A 27,515-nucleotide genomic window follows, 5' to 3' on the forward strand; every position below is an offset into this window, starting at 1 on the left:
TAACGTATATAATATAAGTTTAAAGCAAAGGGCTGAAAAGAATGCAAAGGCAATAATATGAATAATGCGACGGGTAACCGACCGTCTCTAGAGCAAGTGGCAAAAGACTTGGTGGTTGGTACCCGAGACCCAAGTTCGAATCCTAATTGATTCACATTTCCAGCTAAGTTTATTTCTAAATGAAATAAACGAAGCGGGTAACGTGCCACCTATCTCTCAAAAAAAAAAAGGAAAAACTTAAAAAACCCCCCCTGTGGTTTAAAGTGTATCAATTTGCCCCCATGTGGTTTCGTTTTTATCTTTTCGGTAGCTTTTTCGTTAATATTTCGTTAAATTATATACAAAAAACTTCAGATACCCATCTAGATTTATCAAATATTACTTTAGTACTCTTTAATTTTAACTTTATTACTGATTTAAGGAAAAATAATAATGAGATTGATAAGAAAAAGAGAAAAACAAAACCACAGGGGGGCAAATTGATACATTTTAAACCACAGGGGGGCAAAGTGAGAAACTACGAAACCACAGGGGGGTTTTTTGAAGTTTTTCCCAAAAAAAAAGAATAATGCGACGGGTACCTCAAAATGTTTTGAAAGTGTTTAAGTTAGTTTGGTTGAATTTAAAACCTTAAAATTGTTTTGTTACTCCTCCAAAATGAAAAGAGTAACATATAATTGCTATCATCATATATATGAATAATAGAATAAGATTATGAATCAAATTAATGCAAGAGCCTTGCATATTATATAATTTTGAGTGTGCCCTTCACCTGATCAGACTTTATTTAATATAATTTTAATAATTCAACATTATCTACATGACGGCCATGGATCGATTCAGCTTTTTCTGATTTGATTTGTTTTTTTTAATGGTCGAGTTTGAATTTTCTTTTTTTTTCTTTTTTTTCTTTTTTTGAGAGAAAGGTAGCATGCTACCCGCTTCGTTTATTTTATTTAGCTGGAAATTTGAATCAACTAGGATTCGAACTTGGATCTCGAGTACCAATCATTAAGCCCTTTTGTCACTTGCGCTAGAAACGATTGGTGAGTTTGAATTTTCGAAACTAAGTAAATTATTAACTGTTAGGTCGGGAAGATACTTTGTTGTATTTTATCTCTTATGAATCCCACCTAATTAAGTTTAAGTTTGCAACTGCGCAAGAAATAGGATTCGGGCTGCATCAATCATCCAGAGTTTTGAGAAGCATATAATTGTTGTTAATTTCTCAGAATTAGAAGAAGAAATCACTAACTAATATATTTTTTTACGCGATATTATATGACTCGTCCACAGTCGTATGGAAAACTTTAATTAAACTACAAGCCGCAACTGCTCATATTACCTTTGTTCCCTCCAATCCAAAAAGGATTAATTTTGCTGGAATTACCAAGTTTTTTTGTATTAATCTTATTAATTATTCTCTTTTTTTAAAAAAATAAAATTCAAAATAGGTTGGCTCAATCTTAGAAAGTTAGAATGGAGGGTCGCAGAATTTTAACTGATTTTAGGTTAAAGACTCGTCATTTTTTTTAAAAAAAGATAAAATATTACTGCTTTCAATTTTCAACAATATATAGAGTTGAGCTAGAATACTATCAATAGCAAACGAGCTCCGTTGCCACCCATTTGTTTTCGATGATGGAGCTTCTAAATCGACGATCAGTACTTTTGAACATGATCTATACCACTTGAAGTGTTTAGAAATAAAATTTTATACATTTTCCATATTATTTCTTATCCATCGAGTGGACATAAAAATGAACGGATGAAAATAAATATTCTTTAAAAAATAATGATAGGAGTCTTGTAGTCAATATCAAAAGTATAGATCTTGTTTTAAATAGTTTAAAGAATTTTCTAACAAAAATTCAATTGATTTGGATATCTTTACGCCGTTAAACGAGAAAATGCCTCCTATCGACCATTAAAGTTACAAATTTTGAAACCCTTTGATCATTAGGCAAATGATGTCAAAAAGATTTGAAATTTGATTTCTAAATACTTCAAGTGGTATAGATCATGTTCAACGGTACTGATCGTCGATTTGGAGGCTCTATCATTGAAAACAAATGGATGGCAACGAAGCCCATTTGCTCTCGATAGTATTCTAGCTCAACTATATATATATGTGTGTGTGTGTGTATATATATATATATAGAGAGAGAGAGAGAGAGAGAGAGAGAGAGAATTAGATTAATACATTATTAATAGCATCAATGACTTAGTGCTATTAGGTTTTCGGTCATTTGGATGGAGAGATGTGCAGTTAAGATGATAATAATTCTCTAAAATTGATCAACTGATTGGTTGAATAGTATGATCTAATGGATGTAAATGATAAAACAAAAAATAGATCTAACGACAAAAAACATAATAGTACCAAATGTTTGATATTATTATTGATAGCATAGAGTCGGGCTATGGTACTTTTAAAAGCACCAAATACTTGATGCTTGTATTTTTCTGCCGTTAGATCTATTCCTTTAACTATTTTCATCCGTTAGATTATATTATTCAACCAATCACCTATTCCACCTTAGGGGACCACTATCATCCTAACCGCACATCCCTTATCTAATGGCCAAAAATCTAAAAGCAACTTGATATTTTTAAAATAATAGGAGCTCAATTTTCTCTATATATAGAGAGAGAGAAAGAGAGTTGGGCTAGAATATTATTAATAGTATTTGCTCCCTTTTGCTATCAAGTTTTTAGCCTTTGGATTCATTTCTTTGATCATTTTTAACTATTGAATTAAATATTATAACCCAGTGCAGACTATTCAACCCTTAGGAGACCACTCAATCCTAAAAAAGACTAATATCATTAACCCTACAATTTTTCATCCAAAGGTTAAAAATTTGATAGTAAAAGAAGTCAAATACTATCAATAGTATTCCAGCCCAACTCTCTCTTTCTCTCTCTTTATATATATATATATATATATAGACTTGAGCTAGAATACTCTCAAAAGCACCAATGGTGAGATGTGAGGTTGAGATGATGGTGGTAGGTGGTGGTAGGTGGAATTGTGTTTGATCCAAGGGATATTAATAATTAAGGAGTAAATCCAAGGATTAGAAATTTAGAAGCACCAGGAGGTTGGGTGCTTCTAAAAGTATTCTAGCTCAATTATATATATATATATATATATATATATATAGTATATATAGTTCAGTTGGAATGCTATCCGTAGTAAACGGACTCCGTTGCCATTCATTTGTTTTTTATGATGGAGCCTCAAAATCGACGATCGGCACCGTTGAATATGATTTATACCACTTGAATATTTAAAACCAAATTTCATACTTTTCCGATATTATTCTTGACTATCAAGTGGATACAAAATAAACGGCCGAAATTAAATATTCTTTAAAAGGTGATGATAGGAATCTTGTAATCAAGATCGAGAGTATAGATCTTGTTTTAAATAGTTTAAAGAATTTTTTAATCAAAATTCAATTGATTTGGATATTTTTACACCGTTAAACGAGAAAACACCTAATATTGACCATTAAAATTACAAATTTTGAAACCGTTGGATCATTTGGTCAATAATGTCGAAAAAATTTAAAATTTGGTTTCTAAATACTTTAAGTGGTATAAACGTATTCAACGATATCGATCGTCGATTTGGAGGCTCCATCATAAAAAAAAATGGGTCGCAAAGGAGCCCGTTTGCTATCGATAGTATTTTAACTCTCTCTCTCTCTCTCTCTCTCTCTATATATATATATATATATATATATATAGAGAGAGAGAGAGAGTATATATATATATATATAGAGAGAGAGAGAGAGAGAGAGAGAGAGCAGGACTGCTGTACTCTCAGGAGCACGGAGGCCTCTGTGCTCCTGAGCCGTTTTCGATGATGGAATTTCCCAATCGACGATCGGCTCCGTTAGACTTGATCTAGCGTATTTGAAGTTTCTAGAAAATAATTTTTGCGATTTTTCGATATCATTTATCTAGCAATCGAAAGAATTCAAATCAATAATTTTTAACGGCTGAAAATAAAAATCCTATAAAAAGTGGTGATATAACCTAAAATTTTCGATCAGAAATATTGATCTTTTTGTAGATAGTATAAAGAATTTTGTATCAAAATTTCATCTGATTTGAATACTTCTACACCGTTAAACTTGAAAACGGTAGATATCAACCATTAAAAATTATTGATTTTGAATCCTTTCGATCACTAGATAAATGATATCAAAAAATCGCAAAAATTATTTTCTAAAATTTTCAAATACTCTAGATCAAGTCTAGCGGAGCCGATCGTCGATTCGAAAATTCGATCATCAAAAACGGCTCAAGACCACGGAGGCCTCCGTGCTCCTGAGAGCACAGCAGCCCTGCTATATATATATATATATAGTATATATAGAGGATGAGAGAGAGAAGAGAGAGGAGAGAGAGAGAGAGAGAGAGAGAGAGAGAGAATTGAGCTCCTATACTTTTAAAAGTTACCGAAGTCATTGGTGCTTGTAAGTTTTTAGCCCTTGAATTAAGGGATGTGCGGTTAAGATGATGTGGGCCTCCTAGGGTTGAGTGGGTAGTTGGTTGAATAGTATAATCTAACGGGTGAAAATGATCAAAGACGTAGATCTAACGGTAAAAAATTTACAAGCACCAAATATTTGGTACTTTTACGAGCACCATAGCCGGACTATATATATATATATATATATATATATATTTCACATTAAGGGTATGTTTGGTTCACCTATTTTAGACTATGAAATCGGAATGGAATTCATTGATTCCGATAGTTGCCGTTTGTTTTTTAGGAATCAGATTCCCATTCCCATTCCACTCCGGAATGGGAATGGCTAAATCTATTTATGATCCAATCCGGCTTTCAATCCCGGATTGGCTCATTCCAAAGTAAACTATTCAAAATCCTCTTTTATCAATACCTACCTCCTCTCCCTTCATCACTTTTCTCTCTCTTAATCAAAACCCTCTCTCAAAAATTTTAAATTTTCATTCCGATTTCCATTCCAATAATGAATCAAACATTTCTGGATGATTCGTTATTCCATTTCCCATTCCAAAGCAATCCAATTTCATTTCCCATTCCTATTCCAATCATGAACCAAACATGCCCTAAGGGCGTTCACCATGGAATCGGAATAGGAATGAGTGAATCCGTTTATAGGTGTTTGGTATGCGGGTGTCCCATTCCCATTCCGATTCCGATTCCTCCAATCACCTCTTTTTCCAATCCGGCCTAGAAGGCCGGATTGGAAGTTGAATCCGGACGGAATGAATATTTATTTGGATTAAATTTATTTTTTCAACTTTTTAAATTAAAATATGAGTTTAAATTTCGAAATTAAATTTATAATTTTAAATTTTAATTTGAATTTGAATTAAAAATTAAATTTTAATCAAGTATTTTGAATCTAACTTATAAATTTGAATTTAAATTAAATTTTAATTTATATAAAGTTTTATTCAAATTTTATTTAAAACTTAAATTAAATTTATGGATTCAAATTAAAATTTAAATTGTAATTTTAAGTTTGAATTTGAATAAGTCAAAATTTAGTTTTATATTTTGAATTATCCACTCAACTTCAAAGTTTAAATTTTTTTTAAAAAAAATAGATTTAAAAATTTGACATTATTTCAAAATTTTGATGTAAATTTTTAATATTTAATTTTCAATTTGAATTTAAATTAATATATTATAAAGATAAAGTTAGTATATTAATTTGATTACGTTTTTTTATATCCATTTGTACTAAATACTGATAATGAAAATGATTTATTCTGATTCTGGTAACGAGCCAAATAGAATTAAGTAATGAGTCATTCTGATTCCGATTCTGATTTCCACTTCCAACCAAACGCGCCCTAATATTAATCGGCGTTGCAACTTATTAGAGTTTGATGTCTTCGGCGGCTTCAACGTTTGAACTAGAAAATTAATCATGTTGACCAAATCGCCTTTCAATCACTATCTCCTTTCATTGTGACCGCACAAGCATGGCTCTATTATCCACCTATTTACTTTTTCCTACTTCATTATTCTATTTATCTCTACCTTCGACTCTACTAGGGTAGCAGATTCCTCTCAGACGTTGTTGGTCTACGTACGTATTGTGCGCGCTTGGCCACACGGTTAAATTAAGCTGCTTTTACAATGTGCAACGGCTAAAAATTAAAAATTTACGAAAGCTCTGAATCAGAAGCTTGTGCGGTGCACGAGTGGGATGCACTGCTAGTTGATTCACATTCTCAGTTAAATTTATTTCTAAATGAAATAAACTAAGCGGGTAGCGTGGTACCTATCTGTAAAAAAAAATAATAATAATCGCGCCCAAACACAGCACAAATTCGTGTAATGGAAGCAAGCTCCCTCTTTTACAGTTTAATACAGATATGGATTAGAGAATTTGCGTATGCATTATCCAAATCTAATTATTTGGTATAGTTTAAATTTTGCACTAAATATATTTGATGCAAAACAAGTTTATCTTGTGTAATATATCTTAGTTTGGTGTATCTCCACAGTTTTATTTTAACTGAATTCGATGTAATTTATGTTCAATTGATTTGATGTAATTCAATTCAATTCAATTCAATCAATCCACGATGTAGTCTTAATTATTTAGTCTAATTCCAATAAAATAGTGTAACATCTGATCCAAATAAGTTCATCTTATTTAAAATCTTAATCGGGCATCCAAACCAACTACCTTTTTTTAAAACATGCTTCTAGATTAGAGATACAAAATAGATTTTTCTAAGGGACCTTAACAACTCCCCCGCGTCAGGCATTTTTTTTTAATAGAAGCAAATTAAATGAAACAAAAAAAGAGAATCCGAGTCTAACAAGTAACATCCCACCGCGTTGTGTACTACAGTATATAGTGGACCAAGTTCGCTCTCAATTGTTATCTCATGCTTCTTCCTAACTTTGACCCGATATCTTCTCCATCTATGCGTATGTATGGGCATAATATGGTACAGTTCGGACTGGGCATGCAATTGGATCCGGGTTTGGGTCCCCGACCCGGCCTGAATGGGATGATAAGGGGAAGAAAATTTTTTTTAAAAAAAGAGTAATAATCCGTACTGAATCCGCTCCGCTCCGATCTACTAAAAAATAGTGGGAGACCGGAGACTCCTTTTGTTTCATTGATCCATTCCGACCCGCTAAAAACCCCCTCCCACCCTAACCGATCCGTTCAAACCCCCAGCAGGTAAAGAAAACGTGGCGGAAGAGCCCGGCCCAAATTGCTCTGGGCTGGGTCACCCCCAAAAATTTGATAATTGATATTTTTAAAATTCAAATCTAATTCGATATAAGATCTAATTGAAAATAAAAAATTAATTTGAAGATGGAAAATAATATTTGTTTAATTCATAAAAAAGAAGCGTTCACACAATTTATGATCTCTGATGTGCAGACCTTTTCAGTGTCATAGGACAAGTTCGATAAACTGTATTCTCATGCCGAGGTTCCTATGGCAGAATTTGAATTACCAAACAAATCATTTACATAGAAGTTTCTGGACCTGCACTCGTGCAGTGGAAATGCAAATGCATCAGATATGGTTACAAACTAAATATGTCGCCTCTGTTAGTATAAATGAAGTTGCGTAAACGCTTAGCGAGAAAAAGAAGCGCAACAGCAAAGAGGAGGAAAGGAAAAACAAGTTCATCCCTGAGGAACACAGATTGTAAAGCAACAACAATATGCAGATCAATGCTACAAGTAGTTATTTCAATGAAACTCATGTATATTATACATCAGATAATACATGAGGCAGTTCAAACTACTCACTAGTCTCCGGAGAGACGATTACGAGTTGATTATGACTCATTCCCTGAAGTTTGAGTTCATTTCAACCGCAACTATTGAGTCCTACTTTGTTGTGCATAATAGTTAATTTCCGTTCTCACCAAGTTAGCACCATCATTATGCTTTGTTTCATTCATTCGAAGCTCCCAAAAAAGAAAAAAAAAAAAAAACAAAATCAGAATCGAGCTTAGGAGCTGAATTGCTAAAGTTGAAACACTTAAGGATAAAAATGAATCAAAGTCAAACTTCAGGAACTATAACTCTTTATGGAAAGATTGGAATTTTCAGATCAAACTTGAGAGAGTAAATCTGTAACCAACCCTAGTTATCCATTTCCGCTGTTATTTTGCAAACAACTTTAACTGTTGGAGTCTCCAATTACAGAAATCCGAGGAACTACAACTGGGGCACCGCGAACCTTTTCCATAGCAAAACTTATTCTCAAAGGACGACCCAATAGTGCCTGCAAAATAGAAATTATTTTAAGCTTATAGTTGCATTTGTTCATTGTTTTTGTGGGTATGGAACATGTTTTCAAATGAACCTGATTAACCAACAATACCCACCATACTCTTCTTACCTTTCCATCCATGGCATCTTTGGCGCATTTAGCTTCATAATCACTCGTAAAATGGACAAAACCGAAGCCTCTTGATCTCCCAGAATTCTTGTCGTACATGATTCTCACTGAGACGAGAGCATCCATATTTCGAACATTCATACAAAAATTTGATCATTATCCGAACATTCGTAAAAAATTAAGCACCGAAAATAGAAAAGAAATAAAAGATATTACTGAGATTAACATGTATTCAACACATACGAATACACGAATTACAATAACCGAAGCCAAATTATATTGCATAATGACTTCTAAACGGGCAAAATAGGAGGCCTATTGCATTTCAATCTGATTTAAATCTTGGCACGGCATTTCGTTTCTGAAATAATGCTTGAATGTTGCAAAATTTTGACATTAGCTTCAATACGTGTTTTTAGAAGAAAAAAAAAACATATAAAAAAAAAATACAACAACACCAACTGAGGCCTAACTATCTGCGAAACAATTCAACAAACACTTGGACTGCATTAAACTGCAGTGAGAAACCAACATTTCGTGGTGTCCAACTCTCCATAGACCAACAACTATTAGGACATGTTTGGTTCACCTATTTTAGAGTATGGAATCGGAATGGAATTCATTAATTCCGATAGTTGCCGTTTGTTTTATAGGAATCGGATTCCGATTCCCATTCCACTCCAGAATGGGAATGGCCAAATTCATTTATGATCCAATCCGGTTTGAATTCTGGATTGGCTCATTCCAAAGTAAACTATTCAAAATCATCTTTCATCAACACATACCTCCTCTCCCTTCATCACTTTTCTCTCTCTTAATCAAAACCCTTCCTCAAAAATTATTAAATTTTCATTCCGATTTCCATTCCAATAATGAACTAAACATTTTTGGATAATTCATCATTCCACTTCCCATTTCAAAGCAATCCAATTTCATTTTCCATTCCTATTCCAATCATGAACCAAACATGCCCTTAGATGAAACAGATGAATAAAATGTACACATTTTCTACTGAGATGCCCTTAATTTCTAATTATTTTGATTAGAGTTATTCCAGCAAGTTCAGTTGAAATTTTCGTTAATTTTAGTGGCTTCACTCATTTGCTAAAATATGATTAAAATAATTTACTTTGATGAAATTTCTAACATGAAGTGGCCCTGAAATTGAGAACAAGATATAGATTTGTGAAGCACAAAAAAAAAAAAAAAAAACAAAAAATCGGGCTCTGAAAATGTAGCAGCGGAGTGATAGCGCACCTTCGGTGACCTCTCCGAAGGATGAAAAGGCGTCTTTGAGAGACTTCTCATCCACCGACCAAGAAAGACCTAGTTATCATCTCACCTCTCTTAATTTTATTCAGGGATTTGATTTTTGTAGAATATGTGGATGGAGGAGTTTAATCAATTATTACCTGCGACGAAGAGTTTGGAGTTGGAAGGAGGCGGCGGAGGGTGCGGGGGGCTGCACAGACGGCGCAGCTGAAGGAGAGGACGGGGCAGCCGGCTGAACGAGTGGGCCATCTTCGGGCTGACGGCCGTGAAAGGGGATGAGAGATGGGCTGCCGGCGGAAACTAAAAGCAGCAGTGGGGCGGATTGGATGACTGGACATGGGATTTAGGCTTGATAAGTTATTGCCCGCACGCGGTGCACCGCGTCAGCCGTGCACCTGTCTGTGCTCTGATCGTATTTCTTTCGCCATACTGATTCGGTTATAGTTTTTTTTCTTTTTTCTTTTTTTTTATTTTGGGCAAAATCTGAACAGCAAAAAAAGGCATCTGGTTATAGATTTTTTTTTTTTTTTTTTTTGATTTGGACATCTAGATAAAATGCCGAAACTTGTCCTTATCATAAACAAGTTTTTTGATCCCAAATTTTAAAAAATTTAACCCGATATAGCAAACCGGTTAACCAGCTTTAAGTCGATGGCTTTGGTGGTGGGGCTAAGAGAGAATGGGCAGGAATGATGATTTAGAAGAGAGACAGAGAGAGGTGCCATGCGAAGGAGGAATTCTACACTGTCACACTTGCACCACATCATCAATAACAAGCCAATCACATTTCTTCTTTTCAAACAAAAGTACAATAAAAATATTTTTTTACAATCATGATGGGACATATATTCTTAAAAGGATTAATTTGATTGGTTTGTTACGCCACGTCACTAATATACCCGTTGCATTCTAGAATTTTTCCATGCGAAGGTAGAAGGTGGTGGCGAGCTCTAGGGAGGCATAGGACGTAGGAGAGAGAAGCTTGATTCATTTCGTACACATTTCATGTATAAATTTGTAAATTCGTATGATTTTTTTGCTATCTCATATTTCAACCAATAAATACAATAAGAACCACAACTAATTGGATGATAGAACTAAAGCATGAAATGAGAGATCATGAGGTGATAACATAAGAAAGTTTGTACAGTAATTTATTCATTCATTTCACCAGTAGTAAATTTTTGGAGGTATTTGCATTTTTTTAAATTTGTAAACTTACTATCAAATGTCGTTTTAATTTTCAAACTTTTAAAGTTTGACATTTGAATTTTCAAACTTCCCAAATTATTTCGTTCCCCCTTATGACGAAATGTTTGTGCATCACAATCAATCCACTACCCTAAATCCATTCCATACTTTTAATTCGATAATGATATAATTAAAACTATATATATATATAAGGTGGAATAAATGATTGATAGATGCATACACCAAATATATGCAACTTTTTTTTTTTTGGATAATAAATGAGGAAAAGGACTGCAATAAAATACTAATAAGAGTTCAAAATGCTGAATATATCAAAAATTAAAATTAGTTCGTGCAATTTACACTTTTTTTTTTTCGAAATATAAGTAGCACGCTACCCGCTTCGTTTATTTCATTTAAAAATAAATTTAGCTGAAAATGTGAATCAACTAAGATTTGAACTTAAATCTCGGGTACCAATCATCAAGTCCTTTGTCATTTGCTCTAGAGATGGTCGGTGCAATTTACACTTATTTTTAACTTTGGGCTCAAACCAAGGTCCAAGCTTTACACATCCCGGTCGGACACCAAGCTGGTTAGTTGAAGCCAGCTAATTCACAGTCGTACATACCCTCCAACCTGCATCGTCGCCGTCGTCATTGGCCACCGAGAGCCCCAACGCAACGCCTCCTTAAAATCCCACCCGTTCAAAAAAATCCGACGCCCCAAAAACCCGAGACGGGCGATACCCACCCCCGCGACCACAAACCCTACCCCCATTCCCATCGGGGACGAAGAGCCCCGCGATCGCGAGGGCTCAAACCCCCCTCCTCTTCCCGCCCCCGCAAACCCTAATTCCCCGATTCTACCGCAAGAAACCCTCGCCCCTCGGACATGGCCCCGGAATCCCTCCAATGCCGGTGAATTCCCGTCGCCTCCTCGCTTCTAGGGTTTCAGGTTCTCCCGTCGAAGGAGCCCTAATTCGAACTCTGGGAACTCTCGGCCATCGAAAATGGACGCGAAATCCGTCCAATGCTGGTGAATTCCGATCGGTTGTCTGATCCTAGGGTTCCGGCGCTGATCCCCGGGCACCGGAGATGTCTCGCCACGCCACCACCTCCCATTTCCACAAAAATAAGACGCTCGATAACAAATACGTGAGGATTGTGATCTATTTTGCTGCCCAATTTGTGTATTTTCATTGTTTGAGGTTTTATAGTTGGTTAATTTGGTGGATTTTCTTCGGATTTTAGATGCTTGGAGACGAGATCGGGAAGGGAGCTTACGGGCGTGTCTATAAAGGTCTCGACTTGGAGAATGGAGACTTCGTGGCAATTAAGCAGGTCTCACTGGAGAATATCCCGCAGGAGGATCTCAACATTATAATGGTGCGCTCTCTCGCTTTGTTTCTATAGTAGCATAACATTGTTTCTTCAGTGATCATATTTGTGTGTGCATTATCTCCATTTTTGCACTTATCTACCTTTATCGTGAGTTCATTGTTTTTCAAAATTAGGTTAAGTGAATTTTTATCGCAGTGATGCGTACATATTTCTTTTTCTTTCTTTTTTTTTATATAAATTTCAAGCTGTTGATCCTGAAGAATATACTACTTTAACAGTGTGGTTTGAATCCTTTTGTGTTTGGTTACCCCTCGAAACTTTTTTGCTTACTACTCTGCATACCCTGGTTATACTTGTCTGTTGCAGTATATTTCTGCTTATGGTCAGCTTAAAAGGCTGCTCCCCATTTTAAGAAATGGATTTTATATGAACTGCTACATATTTGTTACTCTTCGCATTTCTAACCAAATTGTGTATTCTTTGCAATCTCCTTGGCTTGGGAACATTTCATCATTCAGCAAGAAATCGATCTACTAAAGGTAAGAGCACTCTTATTTCTTGATGTCATGAAAGGTCGCTAAATTATAATGCCTGAGTTGACACTGACTTAGCAATCTTTTGAGCTTTAGATAAACTTTGTTGTGTCATGTAGATTCTTAACCACAAAAACATCGTCAAATATCTTGGATCATTGAAGACAAAGACTCACCTGCACATAATTCTTGAGTGGGTATCAATTTACATTTTATGTTGGGAAAAAATGTCATCATCAAATATTTATGTCACTAACTCCAGGAGTTGTTGTAGATACGTGGAGAATGGCTCACTTGCTAATATGATCAAACCAAACAAATTCGGACCATTCCCTGAATCACTGGTGTCTGTTTACATAGCTCAGGTGCGTATAATGTTGCCTCAGAATTTCTCTTGCTCAGTTATGGTTGCTGAATTTGTTATTCAATCATGAGTAGGTGTTGGAAGGTCTTGTGTACCTGCATGAGCAGGGTGTTATCCATAGAGATATTAAGGGTGCAAACATCTTGGCCACCAAGGAGGTAAATTATCTACTTGATACAAGCTCTTTAAAATTCTGAAATTGCTGCTCCTCCTTCTAGTCACTTTATGTTTATCTATGTCTGAGGGATGGTTTCTTCTTTATTAGCACTTAGTCACAATCATTTATACTTTCTCCTGTTAATGGAGGTCTATTGGTATTGGTAGGGTTTATTAAATGTTTAAGGTGAGTATCGTATTTTCTTTAGTACTTGTCCTTGTTGTTGCACTTTGGACTTCGATATTTGGTCTGAGAATTGTCTCTGTCTCAAACTAGCTGCCGGTTGGAATGGTATGTTGTGTATCTAAGGTTAGTCAATTAGGAACATGACAACACATTACTACGATGATAAGCTCATAGACAAACAATACAGAGATTCTTGACCACATGAAGTTACCTAGAAACTTACGTACGACAACAAAAGTGAAAGTTTAAGGTTTTTACATTTTACATACAAAATTGCGTCAATGTTCCAAAATGTGGTATGCGTTATTCATGCCGTTACCTACTGTTTGGTGCATTTACGGTATGTGGGCGCATATGCAGTCCAGCTATTGAAATATTAAAATATATTTATAGATACTAAATAAATATATAAATGCTTCTCAACAAACCTAAATAACATAATTCACAAATTGAAATAATTAAGTTTAAGTAACGGACCTTATATGCGTACATATACCACTAAACTAATCATTAGAAATTTACTCTTAATTAGTAAAAAGAAAATAAATAGAATTTCGATGCAAAATTGTAAAAAAAATGTCAAAGAAAAATCAATGTTCTAATAAGCGGTATGCTAAACTTTTATAAAAAATAATAATGTTTTCAATAAACTGTCATTCACATCATTCGACTGGCCAACACTTTTAAAAAATATAGTATAGTAACATCTAAGAACTACAAAACTTTTCACCAATATTTATAAACATAATTATTAGATATACTAGGAATAATACCTATAGAAATAAGAAAAGAGATAGTTAGGTTATATTTATAAAAAGATAATTGCATATATATGTATAATCATTAACCAAACAATCCCATTCAACATTGCGTTTCAATTCCACCTTAAAAGAAAAAAGAAAAATATGCAGCCGCGTATGCGGCCACCTACCGCATATGCCGCCACATATGAATGCATATGCGGTCCAACCACATACTGCACCACATATTACATATACGGTGCAGTTGATGGTCTGAACCACATGTGCAGCTGCATAGACTGCTTTTGAGAACGAGTTACATTTATGCTACTTTGTCATGTAACCAACGGGCCTGCTAGGGCAAACTATACCAATTGTGCATGGTTTCACCATCCTACTGTTGCCTATAAATCCTAAATTGGGATATATCCTTCACATGTTTGTACCTAAATGCTAGTATGTTTGAACTCTGTACTTTTGTGACTGCAGAGGATGTGCAAATGCATCACTGGAATATATATGCTCATGGTTTACAGTATTGGTACATGTATTTGATAAGAAGTTATGGTTTTGAGGAGCTTAAAACGGAATCAAAGATTTGATATGAAACAAATATTTGGTTTAATCTAGGCAGCATTGAGCAGATTCTACATTTGTTTGGCCTTCACATTCTGGTCACATTAGTTTGCTTTCACCGTTCTGATTTCTTTCTGGTTGTTTCAGGGTCTTGTTAAACTTGCCGACTTTGGTGTTGCCACTAAATTAACTGAAGCTGATATTAACACACATTCTGTTGTTGGAACACCATACTGGATGGCACCTGAGGTAACCTGTTGAGCCTATTGAATGTGAATTAATGACTTTTTGATCAGTCTCCGTTTGAAATTACCGTTGGAAAGAAAATAATTTCACTGCATGCTAACAATTAATCATGGATTTTTCATGCCATGATTTCATGCAAGATAGTGTAAAATAATATGCTGTGTGACCCTTCAGAGCCCATTTGAGGTGTTGGCATGCATCAATAAGCGGCACAAATTGTTGACATGTGCCCCACAGTTTAAACCAGCATGATTGTTCTTTGTCTTGACACCAACCGGATGTCTTTTTCTGGTTGATGTTCAAGCATTGAGAGGGTATGCGTGGACAACTATTGTGGGTGTGTAGCCCTAGTATGCTAGATATTCCACATTATTTTCCACTGGAATCACTTTCATGAGCTGCTAACCGCCTTTCGAAATAGCATGGATGCAAATTATTTCTCTTCTTTACCACAAAAGTCCCATTTATTCTGCTTATGTTCTCTTGGTCATAATGTTTTGATTGCTTTGTTCCAAAAAACCCCAGTCAAGCATTTTCGTTTGGGCTCATATTTCTTACACAGTTTTATTGGTATGCTATTTTCATAAATGCTTGTCCATGTTTACACAACTATTTCAGTTTGTAGATACAATGTTGGTGTGTTTGATAATATGCTTTATAAGTCATGTGAAGTTCATCTTAGTAGTTGTTCAGCTTGTTGTTATTGATTATCTTTTCCAAAATTGCTTGCATGTTTTTATATGCAAAAGATGAAGATATGCTTTGTCACCTTAGGTCATAGAGATGTCTGGGGTTTGTGCTGCATCAGACATCTGGAGTGTTGGTTGCACTGTTATTGAGCTGCTCACCTGTGTTCCGCCATATTACGATCTCCAGCCTATGCCTGCACTTTTCCGGATTGTTCAGGTTTTCCCTGCTTCCTTTTTTCTTCCTTTATTATTGTTAAGAATTTAGATGGGTTGTTTATACTGTCTGTTTGTGCCATGTCATACTATAACCTTCTTGTTATCATTTAAAGAGTTACGAGAATGGTGATAGTATTCTTCTTGTTGGGGATCTTTTTCCTATATTTTTTATAATTTTCTAGGGACAGGTTGGTGATGAATATTGTTCTTTGGGGTTATTACATGTAATATGTAGATCCCTCTATGAAAAGTTGACAATCCTCATAAATGTAAATGTTATTACAGAAAACTGCATCGCTTGCATTTTTAGTGGCCCCTCGCCAATTGTGGGCAGTAAGGTCAAGCCAGGATTTAGTTCTACAGGAAGCTATTGTATATATATATATAGAGTCCGGTTGGGATACTATCGATAGCACCAAGGATTTGGTGCTATCGAGTTTTCCACCACTAGCTTTAACTGTTTGATCATTTTTACCTGTTAGATTATACTATTCAACCAACCACTCACTCAACCCTATGGGGCCCACATCATCCTAACCACACGTTATCAATCCAAGGGCTAAAAAACTAATAGCACCAATTGCTTGGTGCTATTGATAGTATTCCAGCCTAGTTCTCTCTCTCTCTCTCTCTCTCTCTCTCTCTCTATATATATATATATATATATATATATATATATATAATGAGTCGAGCTAGAATACTATCGGTAGCAAACGGGCTTCGTTGCCACCTATTTGTTTTCGATGATGGAACCTCCAAATCGACGATCGGCACCGTTGAACATGATCTATACCACTTGAAGTGTTTAGAAATAAAATTTTATACATTTTTTATATTATTCTCTTATCCATCGAGTGGACACAAAAATGAACGGCTGAAAATGAATATTCTTTAAAAAATGATGATAGGAGTCTTGTAGTCAAGATCAAGAGTATAGATCTTGTTTTAAATAGTTTAAAGAATTTTCTAACAAAAATTCAATTGATTTGGATATCTTTACGCCGTTAAACGAGAAAATGCCTCCTATCAACCATTAAAGTACAAATTTTGAAATCCTTTGATCATTAGGCAAATGATGTCGAAAAGATTTGAAATTTGATTTCTAAACACTTCAAGTGGTATAGATCATGTTCAACGATGCCGATCGTCGATTTGGAGGCTCTATCATCGAAAACAAATGGGTGGCAACGGAGCCCGTTTGCTATCGATAGTATTCTAGCTCAACTCTATATATAATATACTAACTAATAAAAGTAATAGTTTACTCGCACTAGTAAACTAGCAACCTGTTGGGCTTATGCCACTGGCTAACTAGTTTTAGTGTGCTAGTCCTTTTATACACAAACAAGTGTCCCTCATTTTTGATGTGAGGCTATTAGGATGTGACAAACTCCCCATTGGTCTAGGCCCAGATGTCCTCATCAAACCCGCAAACATAATCTAGTACCACGAGACATGAGATTCTATATTGGTCCTGCAGGTTCAAGGGGCAAAATGAGAGTCCTTTGTTTGGTTTTTTATCCTTTTGTTTCTGGCATCCGACTGTGCTTTTACAATTTCTTTTTCTTTTGGATATTTATATTATCGAAATTCTCTGTCTGTACGGTTGCCAGAGCAGCTGATTGTTGACATTGGAGCTTTTGCTTCTTTGTCTTTTTATTTTATGGATACGTGATCTAGCCCTTTGTTTCAGGATGTGCAACCTCCCCTACCTGATGGACTCTCACCTGAGATTACCGACTTTCTTTCTCTATGTTTTAAGAAGGTGCAGTGATTTTGTTCTTTAACCTACTAGAGCAATATCGATACCACATGATTTTTCCTAGGTATTTAATTCCACTGCTGACTTCACAAAGCATGTTTAGGATGCAATGCAAAGACCTGATGCAAAGACATTATTGATGCACCCATGGATACAAAACTCAAGAAGAGTGTTGCCTTCTTCCCTTCGGCAACCTGGTGGTTCATTAAGGTAGCTGAGATTTTTCTCTTGTTTTTGTTTGCATTTGAGAGTATTAAAAAGTTTATATTACCTTATATTTAAAAAACATCACTTTTTTTAGTTCTACAAAATCTTTTCTTTGAACCGTGGTGACATATATATATATGGGTATATATTTTGCTTATTAGCTTTGTGCAATACCTACCTAACCTGAGCTGATCTTTGATGGGTTGGTTTAGGCCCTCCCCAGTTCATTGGGCTGAGCTGGTAATAAAATCAAAGGCCTAAAAAATTTTGGGCTGGACTTGGGTTCTTCATTTCTTTGGTTGACCTAGCCCAGCCTGGAGTCGATTGGCACTGGCTCGGGTCAGAAAGAGTATATTTTTTTCTGGGCTGGCTGGGCTGGCCAAAAATTTCTTGGCCCAGAATCCTGAATTCTAATAGACAGTTTGACTAATATGCTGCAAAAAATTGCTACTCCAGATCCCAGAAATTCTTTTCTTGTTAATAAATCAATTTTGTTGGATGCCATGCTTTTGCATTCCCTTACTACGAATAACTGTACTCCTTATTGGAGATAGCTGCGAAACTTGGTTATAGCTGCGAAACTTGGTTAAATTTGTAGATTGGTGCACTTGTTCTGATGGATGAGATGAGTAAAGATTGCTGATGCAATTATCTAGAAGTAGGTGTGTTCTATTGCGTGTTCTTGTTGTCTTGCACCATGGCAAAAATGGCATATCAATACTTCATTGCAATCTTTATGTCATATTTTATTGTTATTGTCTGAGATTGGGCTGCAAAACTCTATATACCTATACATTAATGTGAAATTGGGACGCTCTCTGGATGGCACCTCATGATCTCTCCTCACCCCACCCCTCCCCACCCCAACCCTCTCGGCCACCCATACATGCAATTTCATTGAATTAAATGTTGCCTGCATTGGGTGTATAATGACATCTCATACATCACACTATTAGAAAGTTACGATAGAACACTAAAAGTCAAAATTTAACTTAATAGCTAGAGTTCGATGACATTCAAAATACTTAAATATAAAATCCAAAAATTCCATGCACCTGTTACTTAAATCAAATCATAACCTTTTCTTTACCGTTAATTATCAAACATACATGCTGTCCTGCGATTTTCAAACTTTATTATTTTTGTACATAGATTCTTTGGATGGTGTAAATTGCATCTGTCAAATTAAAACTTGATTTTAGAACATTAAATGTCAAAAATTGAATGTGGTGACATGAATTGTATGTACTTATTTGTTCCATGCAACAATTTCTCTTTCACTCTCCTTAACAATAGAGGTTATCTAGATGTGGTCCGCCACAGCAACTGTGAACCACTGATCAACGCGCTATCTATTTTATGATTCCTTTCAATTCTCCCACTTTAAGTAAAGTATTAGTTAGACTTCGAAATAATAGGACTTATCGGACGGCACTGATTGGAAAAAGTGTTCAGATGAAGAGTAGATTGTTAGACGGTTTACATATTGCACTATGAACCAGGTTCAAGATATAGAATTTTATGTAACCTTCAAAAGAAGCCTGAGTTGGGTCCAGCACGTCACCTGTGGACCACAAAACACTAATATGACTTAATTAGAAGCTAATAGGTCCATCCAAATGGTGCCCTTATGAAAATTTTTACTTAAGTTATACATATTGTGCAACATGTTATATAAAATACTAATTTATTAATTATACTAGAAAACACTTTTCTGGAAATCGAAAGCATTTTCCCAAAGTTAACAAAAATAAATATTACTAATAATAACAAATATTACTAATATCATTTTTCTAATTTTGATATAATATAAAATAAGTAGCGTCGATTCTAAACTAACATGTCTTCACTAGTTTATAACTAAGATCTTCTGTTATATCTTTGCTACTTGCCAAAGTTTCCACTACTTGTAGGTTTTGTAAGTATCCCATTTATTTGTATTTAATAATATTTTTGTCCGCCAGATCACAGTAAAAAGGTGCTTTCTACTCATACATTTGCATAATTCACAGGAACATTGACGAAGATGATAATGAGTTGGCTGGGGGCGACCATGGTGATGTTGATAGCACACAAGTAGAAAGAAGAAAGAGTGTTGCATCTGACCATGAACAAGTACTTTATATTTTTTCTGACCGTCATTCTTTCTTTATTTTAATGGATAAATAATTGTCTATTTATTTTCAGTGCATAAATATCGCGGTTTTTTAGTTTAGAGTTTTATTGTTGAAGCCCTTATTCTGACTTTATATGTTTGACCTATCAGTTGTATAAATTATTATTTTATACTTATCTATTTTCTGTTTTGAGCAATGTACTTCAGGATCACTTAAGTAAAGAGCTCTTGGTGGATGATTCTGTTGATAGAAGCAAATCTGATAAAGATCACAGTTTGAAGCCTAAGCTTGTGGAGAATACTTCAAACGGTGTAGAACATATAAATGATGATTTGCTTCTTGCTAAAGATCCTACACTAGTTTTACTTGAAAAGCCATCATCAGGGTCCATGAAAGAACCAGTTCTCAGCAATGAAGTAATGCCAGCTGAACTGTCTCCAGACCAGTTATTAGCTAAGAAGGTGCAAAGCTTCCAAGAATCAAGCAAAGGAAATACTGGAGATGTAGAACGTGAAGATCAAGTAAGCTCAGTCCCTGAGGAAAATAACACCTTTTCATTTGGCTCTGGCAGACAAAGTTTACAAAAGGTGAATTTGTGTCTTGTGCATGCGTTCGTTTTGCAGCGTACAGCTATTTGCTACCTTTCATTACTACCTTGTACTTCTTTCTTCCTTGGCATACTATGGAATCTAGTTTCCCGTTCATTTGCTCTCTTGAAACAGTTATTTCCATATCATGCTTGTGTCTGTAAAGGTCTTGCATGCACCATGCTTTTGTTGGAGCTTTTTGCACTTAAACATGATAAGGACCTTGGAATGTTCTTTTTGATATGCTAATGATACCGTACATGGTTGATTTCCCTTTCGACCATAAACTCTTTCGGGAGCCATGTCCTTTGTAAATTTCTGGGTTATCAGTTCTTTTGTCTAATTCCTGCGATTGTTTACTGTTTATCTTGGGCTTTATCACCTTTTAGTTGATCCTACTTCCTCTATATCTGACCCACGTTAAAGGACGCTCTTGTCTAATTTTTTAACCATGGGCACTTTGACCTGCTCATAATCATGGTAGGCATGTACAGACTTTATTCTAGTTGTTAATATTGGCTGTTTTAGAGATTGTTTGACATACGTATAAATTTAAGGATTTCTATGCCGATCTGGTGCCGTCACAGCACTTCACCCATTCTATGGCTTCCAGGTAAGCTAGCTTGTATTGGGATGTGCTGGTTTGGCTGTCAATTGTGCTTCGGGTTGAAGTGCCTTTGTATGTAACACTCTAAGTTCTAAAGTTGTTCATCATGCTTGGTTTTTTTAAACTATTGGGAGTCAGTCCTACATACGCGGGAAACTCTTTAATAAATTCTTGTGATTTTTGGTTTCATCTGTGGAGATCAATGAAGATTTACCCCCGTTTTGTATATTTTCTTTTCTTGTCAGTGTATGCGAACATCCTGCAATGTGAGACTGGTGAAGTGATACCTAGTAAACACCATGTCACCTTGCTAATTATTTCTGTGAAGTTTTAGATTGTCTAGACAGTTGTTTGTTCTCACTTTGATCATTTACCTCTTTGTTCTTCTTTCTAATATCTATATTAATGCCAGTTTTCAGCTTAATAGCTTGTTGTGTAAGTCCTCATTCTTTTTTTTCATATGCCTCGTGAAACTTTATAGTTATCCTTGTTGATATTATGATTAATATATGCATTTTGAGGTGAATGCTGTTTCAAATAGCTAACTTTAGGTGTTCCCTTTCACTGCATGTCCAAAGATAAAGCATTCAGCAGCTCACGGAGCTAATGAGCTTAGTAGGTTTAGTGACACTCCTGGAGATGCCTCCTTAGACGATCTATTCCAACAGCTAGATAAACAAGGCAACCGAGGCGCTGAAGCTTCGACCTCCGGTACAGGCCAAGAACATGTAATGGCATATGATGCTCTTCAAAACGACTTGGCAAAGGAGCTTAAGGCTAGAATGGCCCAGAAACAGAAAGAAAATGGCGCAAGTCAGAGCAATGGTGGAAAGCTTCTAGAGTTTGTTATGGGTCTTAGGGCTGCTGATATCATTGATATTGATGGATCGGTATGCACGTATCAACTTTTTCTCATCTGTTCTGCAATTTTTCTCTGATGTGCACATACAATGAAATACCAGATGTTATCAGGAGGTCCATTATTTCCCGACTTAATAACAAGCACTAATCCATATTCTTGTCTGCTTTCCTGATATTCTTGACTTCCTTGCAGGTATTTGATGAGAACATGCCGGATGACAAACTTTTCCCTTTGCAGGTGTGAAGTTATTCTTCTAAAACTGAATTCCCTATGTGCTAACTAATTGAATGTCAAGAACTTGACATACGCAGTCTTCCAACATCCTATGTCATAGAATGACAATTTTTTTTTGTTATGCAGCTATCAACATTGTGACACCTAGTTTAAGTGAAGCCATTTTCTGGTGTCCCAAGCTACATCTTAGTGAGAATTTGTACGGATGTGGAAGTAGTTACACTTCTATCATCCCATGAGAAAGATATCTAATAAGCACGTATTGTACATATTGAGCTACAATGCTGATGTGGCTAACTTTTTGGTTAAGCATTTTAGTCAACGTCATTAGGCTTGTTCAATTTTTGAGAATTTCATTATCATATGGAGCTACTTTTTATACTTGCTAACCCCAGGCGCAAACTTGGAGCTGTTCAATGAGATTCAAGTCAAGCAGCATTTCTTACTATGTTTACTGTCCCTAAAAATAGCTTTTGCTGCCTGTCAGTTCGGTTTCAACAAGAATGCCTTTGTGCTTTAGAGATAACAGTTAGTTTTGGGATTTAAAATAAACATTGTAACAATCGTGGAAATTTGATTGGCCGTGTTTCGTTATGTATCATTTTATCATTGTTTATAGTTGTACAAATTTGCAAAACATGTTTTCATAGGGTCGTTAAAACTGCTAAATAGCTACAGATCAGCTTAGCTGCTATGCCAGCATGATTTCATGTGTGCTTTAATTTGTAGTGTAGTTTTGATCTTTTCTTCTCATCTAATTGTTTTCTATGCTTAAGATTCGCTGACCTAGATTCACAATTTAGTTTGTTGAATTGCCTAGTTATGAAAATATTAGCAACACTCATTTCTAATAACTTATAAAATTTCTCACATTGTACATGTAATAATATCTGCTTGACGAGGGTTATTTTCTCTTTTTTTTCCCTTTTATAATTTTTTGTAGCCTGTCGATTTCAGCAAGATAGTCGGCTTGCTGAAACCAGAGGAACCTGAGGATGTGATTCTGTCAGCTTGTCAGAAGCTAATAGTTTTATTCGAACAGCGTCCTGAGCAAAAGCAAAATTATATGTCTCGGCATGGTTTCCTCCCGCTGATGGATCTTCTTGAAGTTCCAAAAAATCGTGTATGTAGTTTTCCTCAGCTTATATACATTCGGTGATTCAGTTTCTAGTATAAATAATGACCTAAGTTCTTCTTTATTTCTTTACAGGTTTTATGCGCAGTGCTCCAAATCATCAACCACATTATCAAGGACAACCCGAGTTTCCAAGAAAATGCTTGCCTCGTCGGCCTTGTGAGATCATTATTCCAGCTCTGCTAGTTAAGTTGATTTCAATGACAAATATGTACTGATGTTAAACTTAACCACAGATTCCGGTGATTATGAACTTTGCGGTTCCCGATCGTTCCCGAGAAGTTCGCATGCAAGCAGCCTTTTTTGTCCAACAGCTTTGTCAATCAAGGTTTAGATTCTTAATTGCCTGTCTATTCCCATGTTTCACTTCTTTTGATATGCTGAAAGAGAACTAAGATATCCGCTTACTAGCCATTTACTATATTGTCCAGTACTTTGACGTTGCAAATGTTCATCGCTTGCCGTGGAATTCCCGTTTTGGTTGGCTTTCTTGAACCTGACTATGCAAAGTATAGGTAGTATATTACTTTAAGCTATTAATTGTATGCAAATTATCATTAAGCATACGTAAGTACATTCTTTCATCTATCCTCTGCTTACCATCATATGATTATTTTTGGCATTATTAGGGAAATGGTTCATCTCGCGATCGATGGCATGTGGCAAGTCTTTAAACTTCAGTACTCGAGCTTACGAAATGACTTTTGCCGCATTGCTGCGAAGAACGGCATACTCCTTCGGCTTGTGAACACCCTTCATAGCTTGAATGAGGCGACTCGACTGGTCTCTGGCTCGGCCCAGCGACCGAGGTCTGGTTCACTTGACCCCCCTAATCGGTTTTCGGGTCAACTAGAAGCATTGCAAGTTTCAACTTCTCATCCTCAAAGGCCTGATAGTATTGATGCAGATAAGCCTCGTCTTTCCCTTGAAGCTTCAGCACCTTCTGCTTTTACCGAAATTGCAACAGAGAATGCATCCAATTTGATGAATAGAGTTTTTCCTGCTGCGAGAAATTCTACTGACAGGTCACCGAAAAATATAGAGCTTGTGTCGAATGGCCATGCTGGTGGTCCTAGTCAATCAGCGCCTCAACAAGAACAGATTCGGCCACTTCTCAGCCTGTTGGAGAAAGAACCACCCTCTCGACATGTATCTGGACAGCTCGATTATGTTCGTCAACTTTCTGGATTGGAAAGGCATGAAAGCATTTTGCCGTTATTACATGCTTCAACAGAAAGGAAGACAAACGGTGAACTCGATTTATTAATGGCGGAATTCGCAGGTATTCATTTGGTTTCTTTTCATTGTTGTGCGCTTTTTTTCATGTTCTTACTACAGAAAACTGTACTATACCAACTCTATGCATTTCCATGCTTTCAATTTGCTTGGATTCCAAATAGCAGTTCGTTGCTTTTTGAAAGGAATATTGTTTGAACTTTTAGCTGTAGGCTTTGTATAAAAAATGATAAATGACCGTATCTGCTTCACACACGCTTTTCTATTAACCTCTGCAAAACTGATTGAAGAATGATTGTATGTCATCATTATGTAAGATCTTTGGTGAAAGAGTAAAACTTCTTGACCTTGATTGTAAAAATAAGTCTACCACCATATTTTTTTCATTTTATTAAATATTTGCTTCTTCTCAGAACTAAGTCTTTTTTTTTTCTTTCTTTCTTCCTTTTTTTCTTTTTTCCTATCCTACAGAGGTCTCTAGACATGGACGAGAAAATGGAAATTTAGATCCCAATATGAAGAATTTGCACAAAACCACTTCCAAAGTTCATATACCACCAATGATGGGACTAACAGCTTCCAAGGAAGGAGCTTCTACGTCTGGAGTCGCGTCTCAGACGACATCTGGTGTGCTATCTGGATCTGGTGTACTCAATGCAAGACCAGGAAGTACAACATCCTCCGGATTGCTATCTCAAATGGTTTCTCCGATGAGTGCTGACGTGGCAAGGGAATATCTGGAAAAGGTGGCGGACCTTTTATTGGAATTTGCGCAGGGTGACTCCGTGGTCAAATCGCACATGTGCAGCCAAAGCTTGCTTGTTCGACTCTTCCAGATGTTCAATAAGATAGAGCCTCCGATTCTTCTGAAGGTTATGTTTAAACTATTTTTGGAGTAATATTTATTTGTTGGTTAACTCATTAGTGTTCTGCCTTTTCTTCTTCTTTCTGATTCAGATCCTTAAGTGTGTCAATCATTTGTCAACTGACCCCAATTGTTTGGAGACTCTTCAACGTGCAGAAGCAATCAAGCATCTTATTCCAAATCTTGAACTCCGTGAAGGGCCTCTTATTTCTCAAATACATACCGAGGTTAGTTCTTGCATTCACTGAGGTTCTTTTTTGGGACGAGTTTTATGCTTTGATAAACCAATGTCCTGTCAACTTACTATACTGTGGCTGAGTTAGTTTTCTCGCTTTTCTTTTCCTCCATATTGCACTAATGACCTATAAAAAGCAGGATTTTTTTTTCCTGTTTGCTATTTTATCTTGAATTTAAGGAAAATGTTACTTAATGCTGTTTTCCTATTTTCATGCAAAGGATAAAAATGTTGGCAGTGGCTCTTTACTTTCTTTCGGACCTAAATGAATTAACCAATGATTAACCAATGATACTAAGTTTAGTCAATCTGTAAAATTTTGTCATAATTAAGTAAATAATAGTATAGTACACAATGGCAAGAGATAAAGGTATTCTCAATACGTTGTTTTTCTTTGTTAATTGGGTGTGGCCTAACAGGATCTTTCTTTTTGTACTATTTTTGTCATTAGGTCCTCAGTGCACTGTTCAATCTATGCAAGATAAACAAGAGAAGACAGGAACAAGCGGCCGAGAATGGAATAATTCCCCACCTGATGAACTTTATCATCTCCGATTCACCACTGAAGCCATATGCATTGCCCTTATTGTGCGACATGGCCCATGCATCTCGGAATTCACGGGAGCAGCTGAGGGCACATGGCGGATTGGATGTATACCTCAACTTACTGGAGGATGAAGCATGGGCTGGGACTGCACTTGATTCCATCGCAGTCTGCTTGGCCCTTGATAACGACCACAGGAAGGTAGAGCAGGCACTGCTTAAGAAGGAAGCAATTCAGAAGCTCGTAAAGTTCTTCCAAAACTGCCCTGAACAATATTTCGTGCACATTTTGGAGCCTTTCTTGAAGATAATCACGTAAGAATTGAAATCATTATTATCCTTATGTGTTTTCGTGTTCATAATTGATCCTTTTTTCACTGAAAGATTTTCGTATTTGTTTTGTACTAATTCTAGTATCTGGATGCCTGAATGAAAATACAGCAAATCATCTCGTATAAATACAGCCATGGCTATAAATGGCCTTACAACATTGCTTATTGCGAGGCTCGACCATCAAGATGCTATTGCTCGTCTTAATCTGCTCAAACTGATAAAGGTTTGTTACTTAAATCTTCTTCTTTTGTTTTTTCTTTTTTTTTTCAAATATGTTAAGGTGTTGTACCTCATAAAATTCAGAAAAGGTGAGAGAAACAGCAACCTAATGGGATTGGGAATGATTTAGCCTCCACATTAATGTCCTATTAATAAAATCTAGTGCTTTTTTGTTCTCCTGTAAATATGAGCAAATATTCTCGTTAGCAGTGAATAAAATATGTAACACTATAACACTGCATGTTGCAGGCTGTTTATGAGCACCACCCTCGACCAAAGCAGGTTATAGTGGAAAACGACCTTCCTCAGAAACTCCAAAACCTTATCGAGGAACGAAGAGATGGACAACGCTTAGGCGGCCAGGTCCTGGTGAAGCAAATGGCAACTGCTTTACTAAAAGCACTTCATATCAACACCGTCCTGTGAATTTAGAGTCCCCTATGCACATTGTAAATTTGATTTATAAAAGAAATGCAATTTCCTCTTTTGTTTTATTTTCTTTCTTTTTTTTTTGTAAGTTTGATTTTGTTTTATTGTGGAGAACAAGTTCTGTTTTCTTTTCCTGTAGATGATCATCTGTTTTGACTGAAATGGTTTCCGGAAAGGTTTATATTTATTCGCTCACAAGGTTTTTGTTTAGATTCTTTGATTTGTGAGATGT

General features: G+C 35.8%; 2 protein-coding genes across 5 annotated transcripts; one reads left to right on the plus strand and one right to left on the minus strand.

Moving 5' to 3' along the window:
- Nucleotides 7,699-10,083, minus strand: LOC109709909 (glycine-rich RNA-binding protein 4, mitochondrial-like). 3 transcript variants are annotated; one of them, XM_020232279.1, is made up of 5 exons: nt 9,812-10,069; nt 9,657-9,725; nt 8,400-8,506; nt 8,140-8,282; nt 7,699-7,962 (listed from the first exon to the last, which is right to left on the minus strand). In XM_020232279.1, the coding sequence occupies exons 1-4, from the start codon at nt 9,918-9,920 to the stop codon at nt 8,178-8,180; spliced, it is 390 nt and encodes a 129-aa protein (XP_020087868.1). In that variant the 5' UTR covers nt 9,921-10,069; the 3' UTR covers nt 7,699-7,962; nt 8,140-8,177. The 3 variants fall into 3 exon arrangements, with proteins under 3 accessions (XP_020087868.1, XP_020087870.1, XP_020087867.1); XM_020232281.1 differs by having other exon boundaries at nt 7,699-8,282; nt 8,386-8,506; nt 9,812-10,083; XM_020232278.1 differs by having other exon boundaries at nt 7,699-8,282; nt 9,812-10,067.
- LOC109710094 (MAP3K epsilon protein kinase 1-like) lies at nt 11,517-27,493 on the plus strand. Of its 2 annotated transcripts, none has more exons than XM_020232527.1 (24): nt 11,517-12,019; nt 12,116-12,250; nt 12,724-12,744; nt 12,858-12,931; nt 13,013-13,103; nt 13,177-13,260; nt 14,909-15,010; nt 15,782-15,913; nt 17,606-17,677; nt 17,778-17,884; nt 19,894-19,996; nt 20,205-20,585; nt 21,771-22,082; nt 22,247-22,291; nt 23,232-23,411; nt 23,499-23,582; nt 23,660-23,751; nt 23,855-23,938; nt 24,053-24,705; nt 25,131-25,531; nt 25,617-25,751; nt 26,211-26,617; nt 26,744-26,858; nt 27,104-27,493. In XM_020232527.1, the coding sequence occupies exons 1-24, from the start codon at nt 11,960-11,962 to the stop codon at nt 27,278-27,280; spliced, it is 4,047 nt and encodes a 1,348-aa protein (XP_020088116.1). In that variant the 5' UTR covers nt 11,517-11,959; the 3' UTR covers nt 27,281-27,493. The 2 variants fall into 2 exon arrangements, with proteins under 2 accessions (XP_020088116.1, XP_020088117.1); XM_020232528.1 differs by having other exon boundaries at nt 20,205-20,519.

The sequence above is a fragment of the Ananas comosus genome, linkage group 5 (assembly GCF_001540865.1).
Source record: "Ananas comosus cultivar F153 linkage group 5, ASM154086v1, whole genome shotgun sequence".
Taxonomy (NCBI): Eukaryota; Viridiplantae; Streptophyta; class Magnoliopsida; order Poales; family Bromeliaceae; genus Ananas; species Ananas comosus.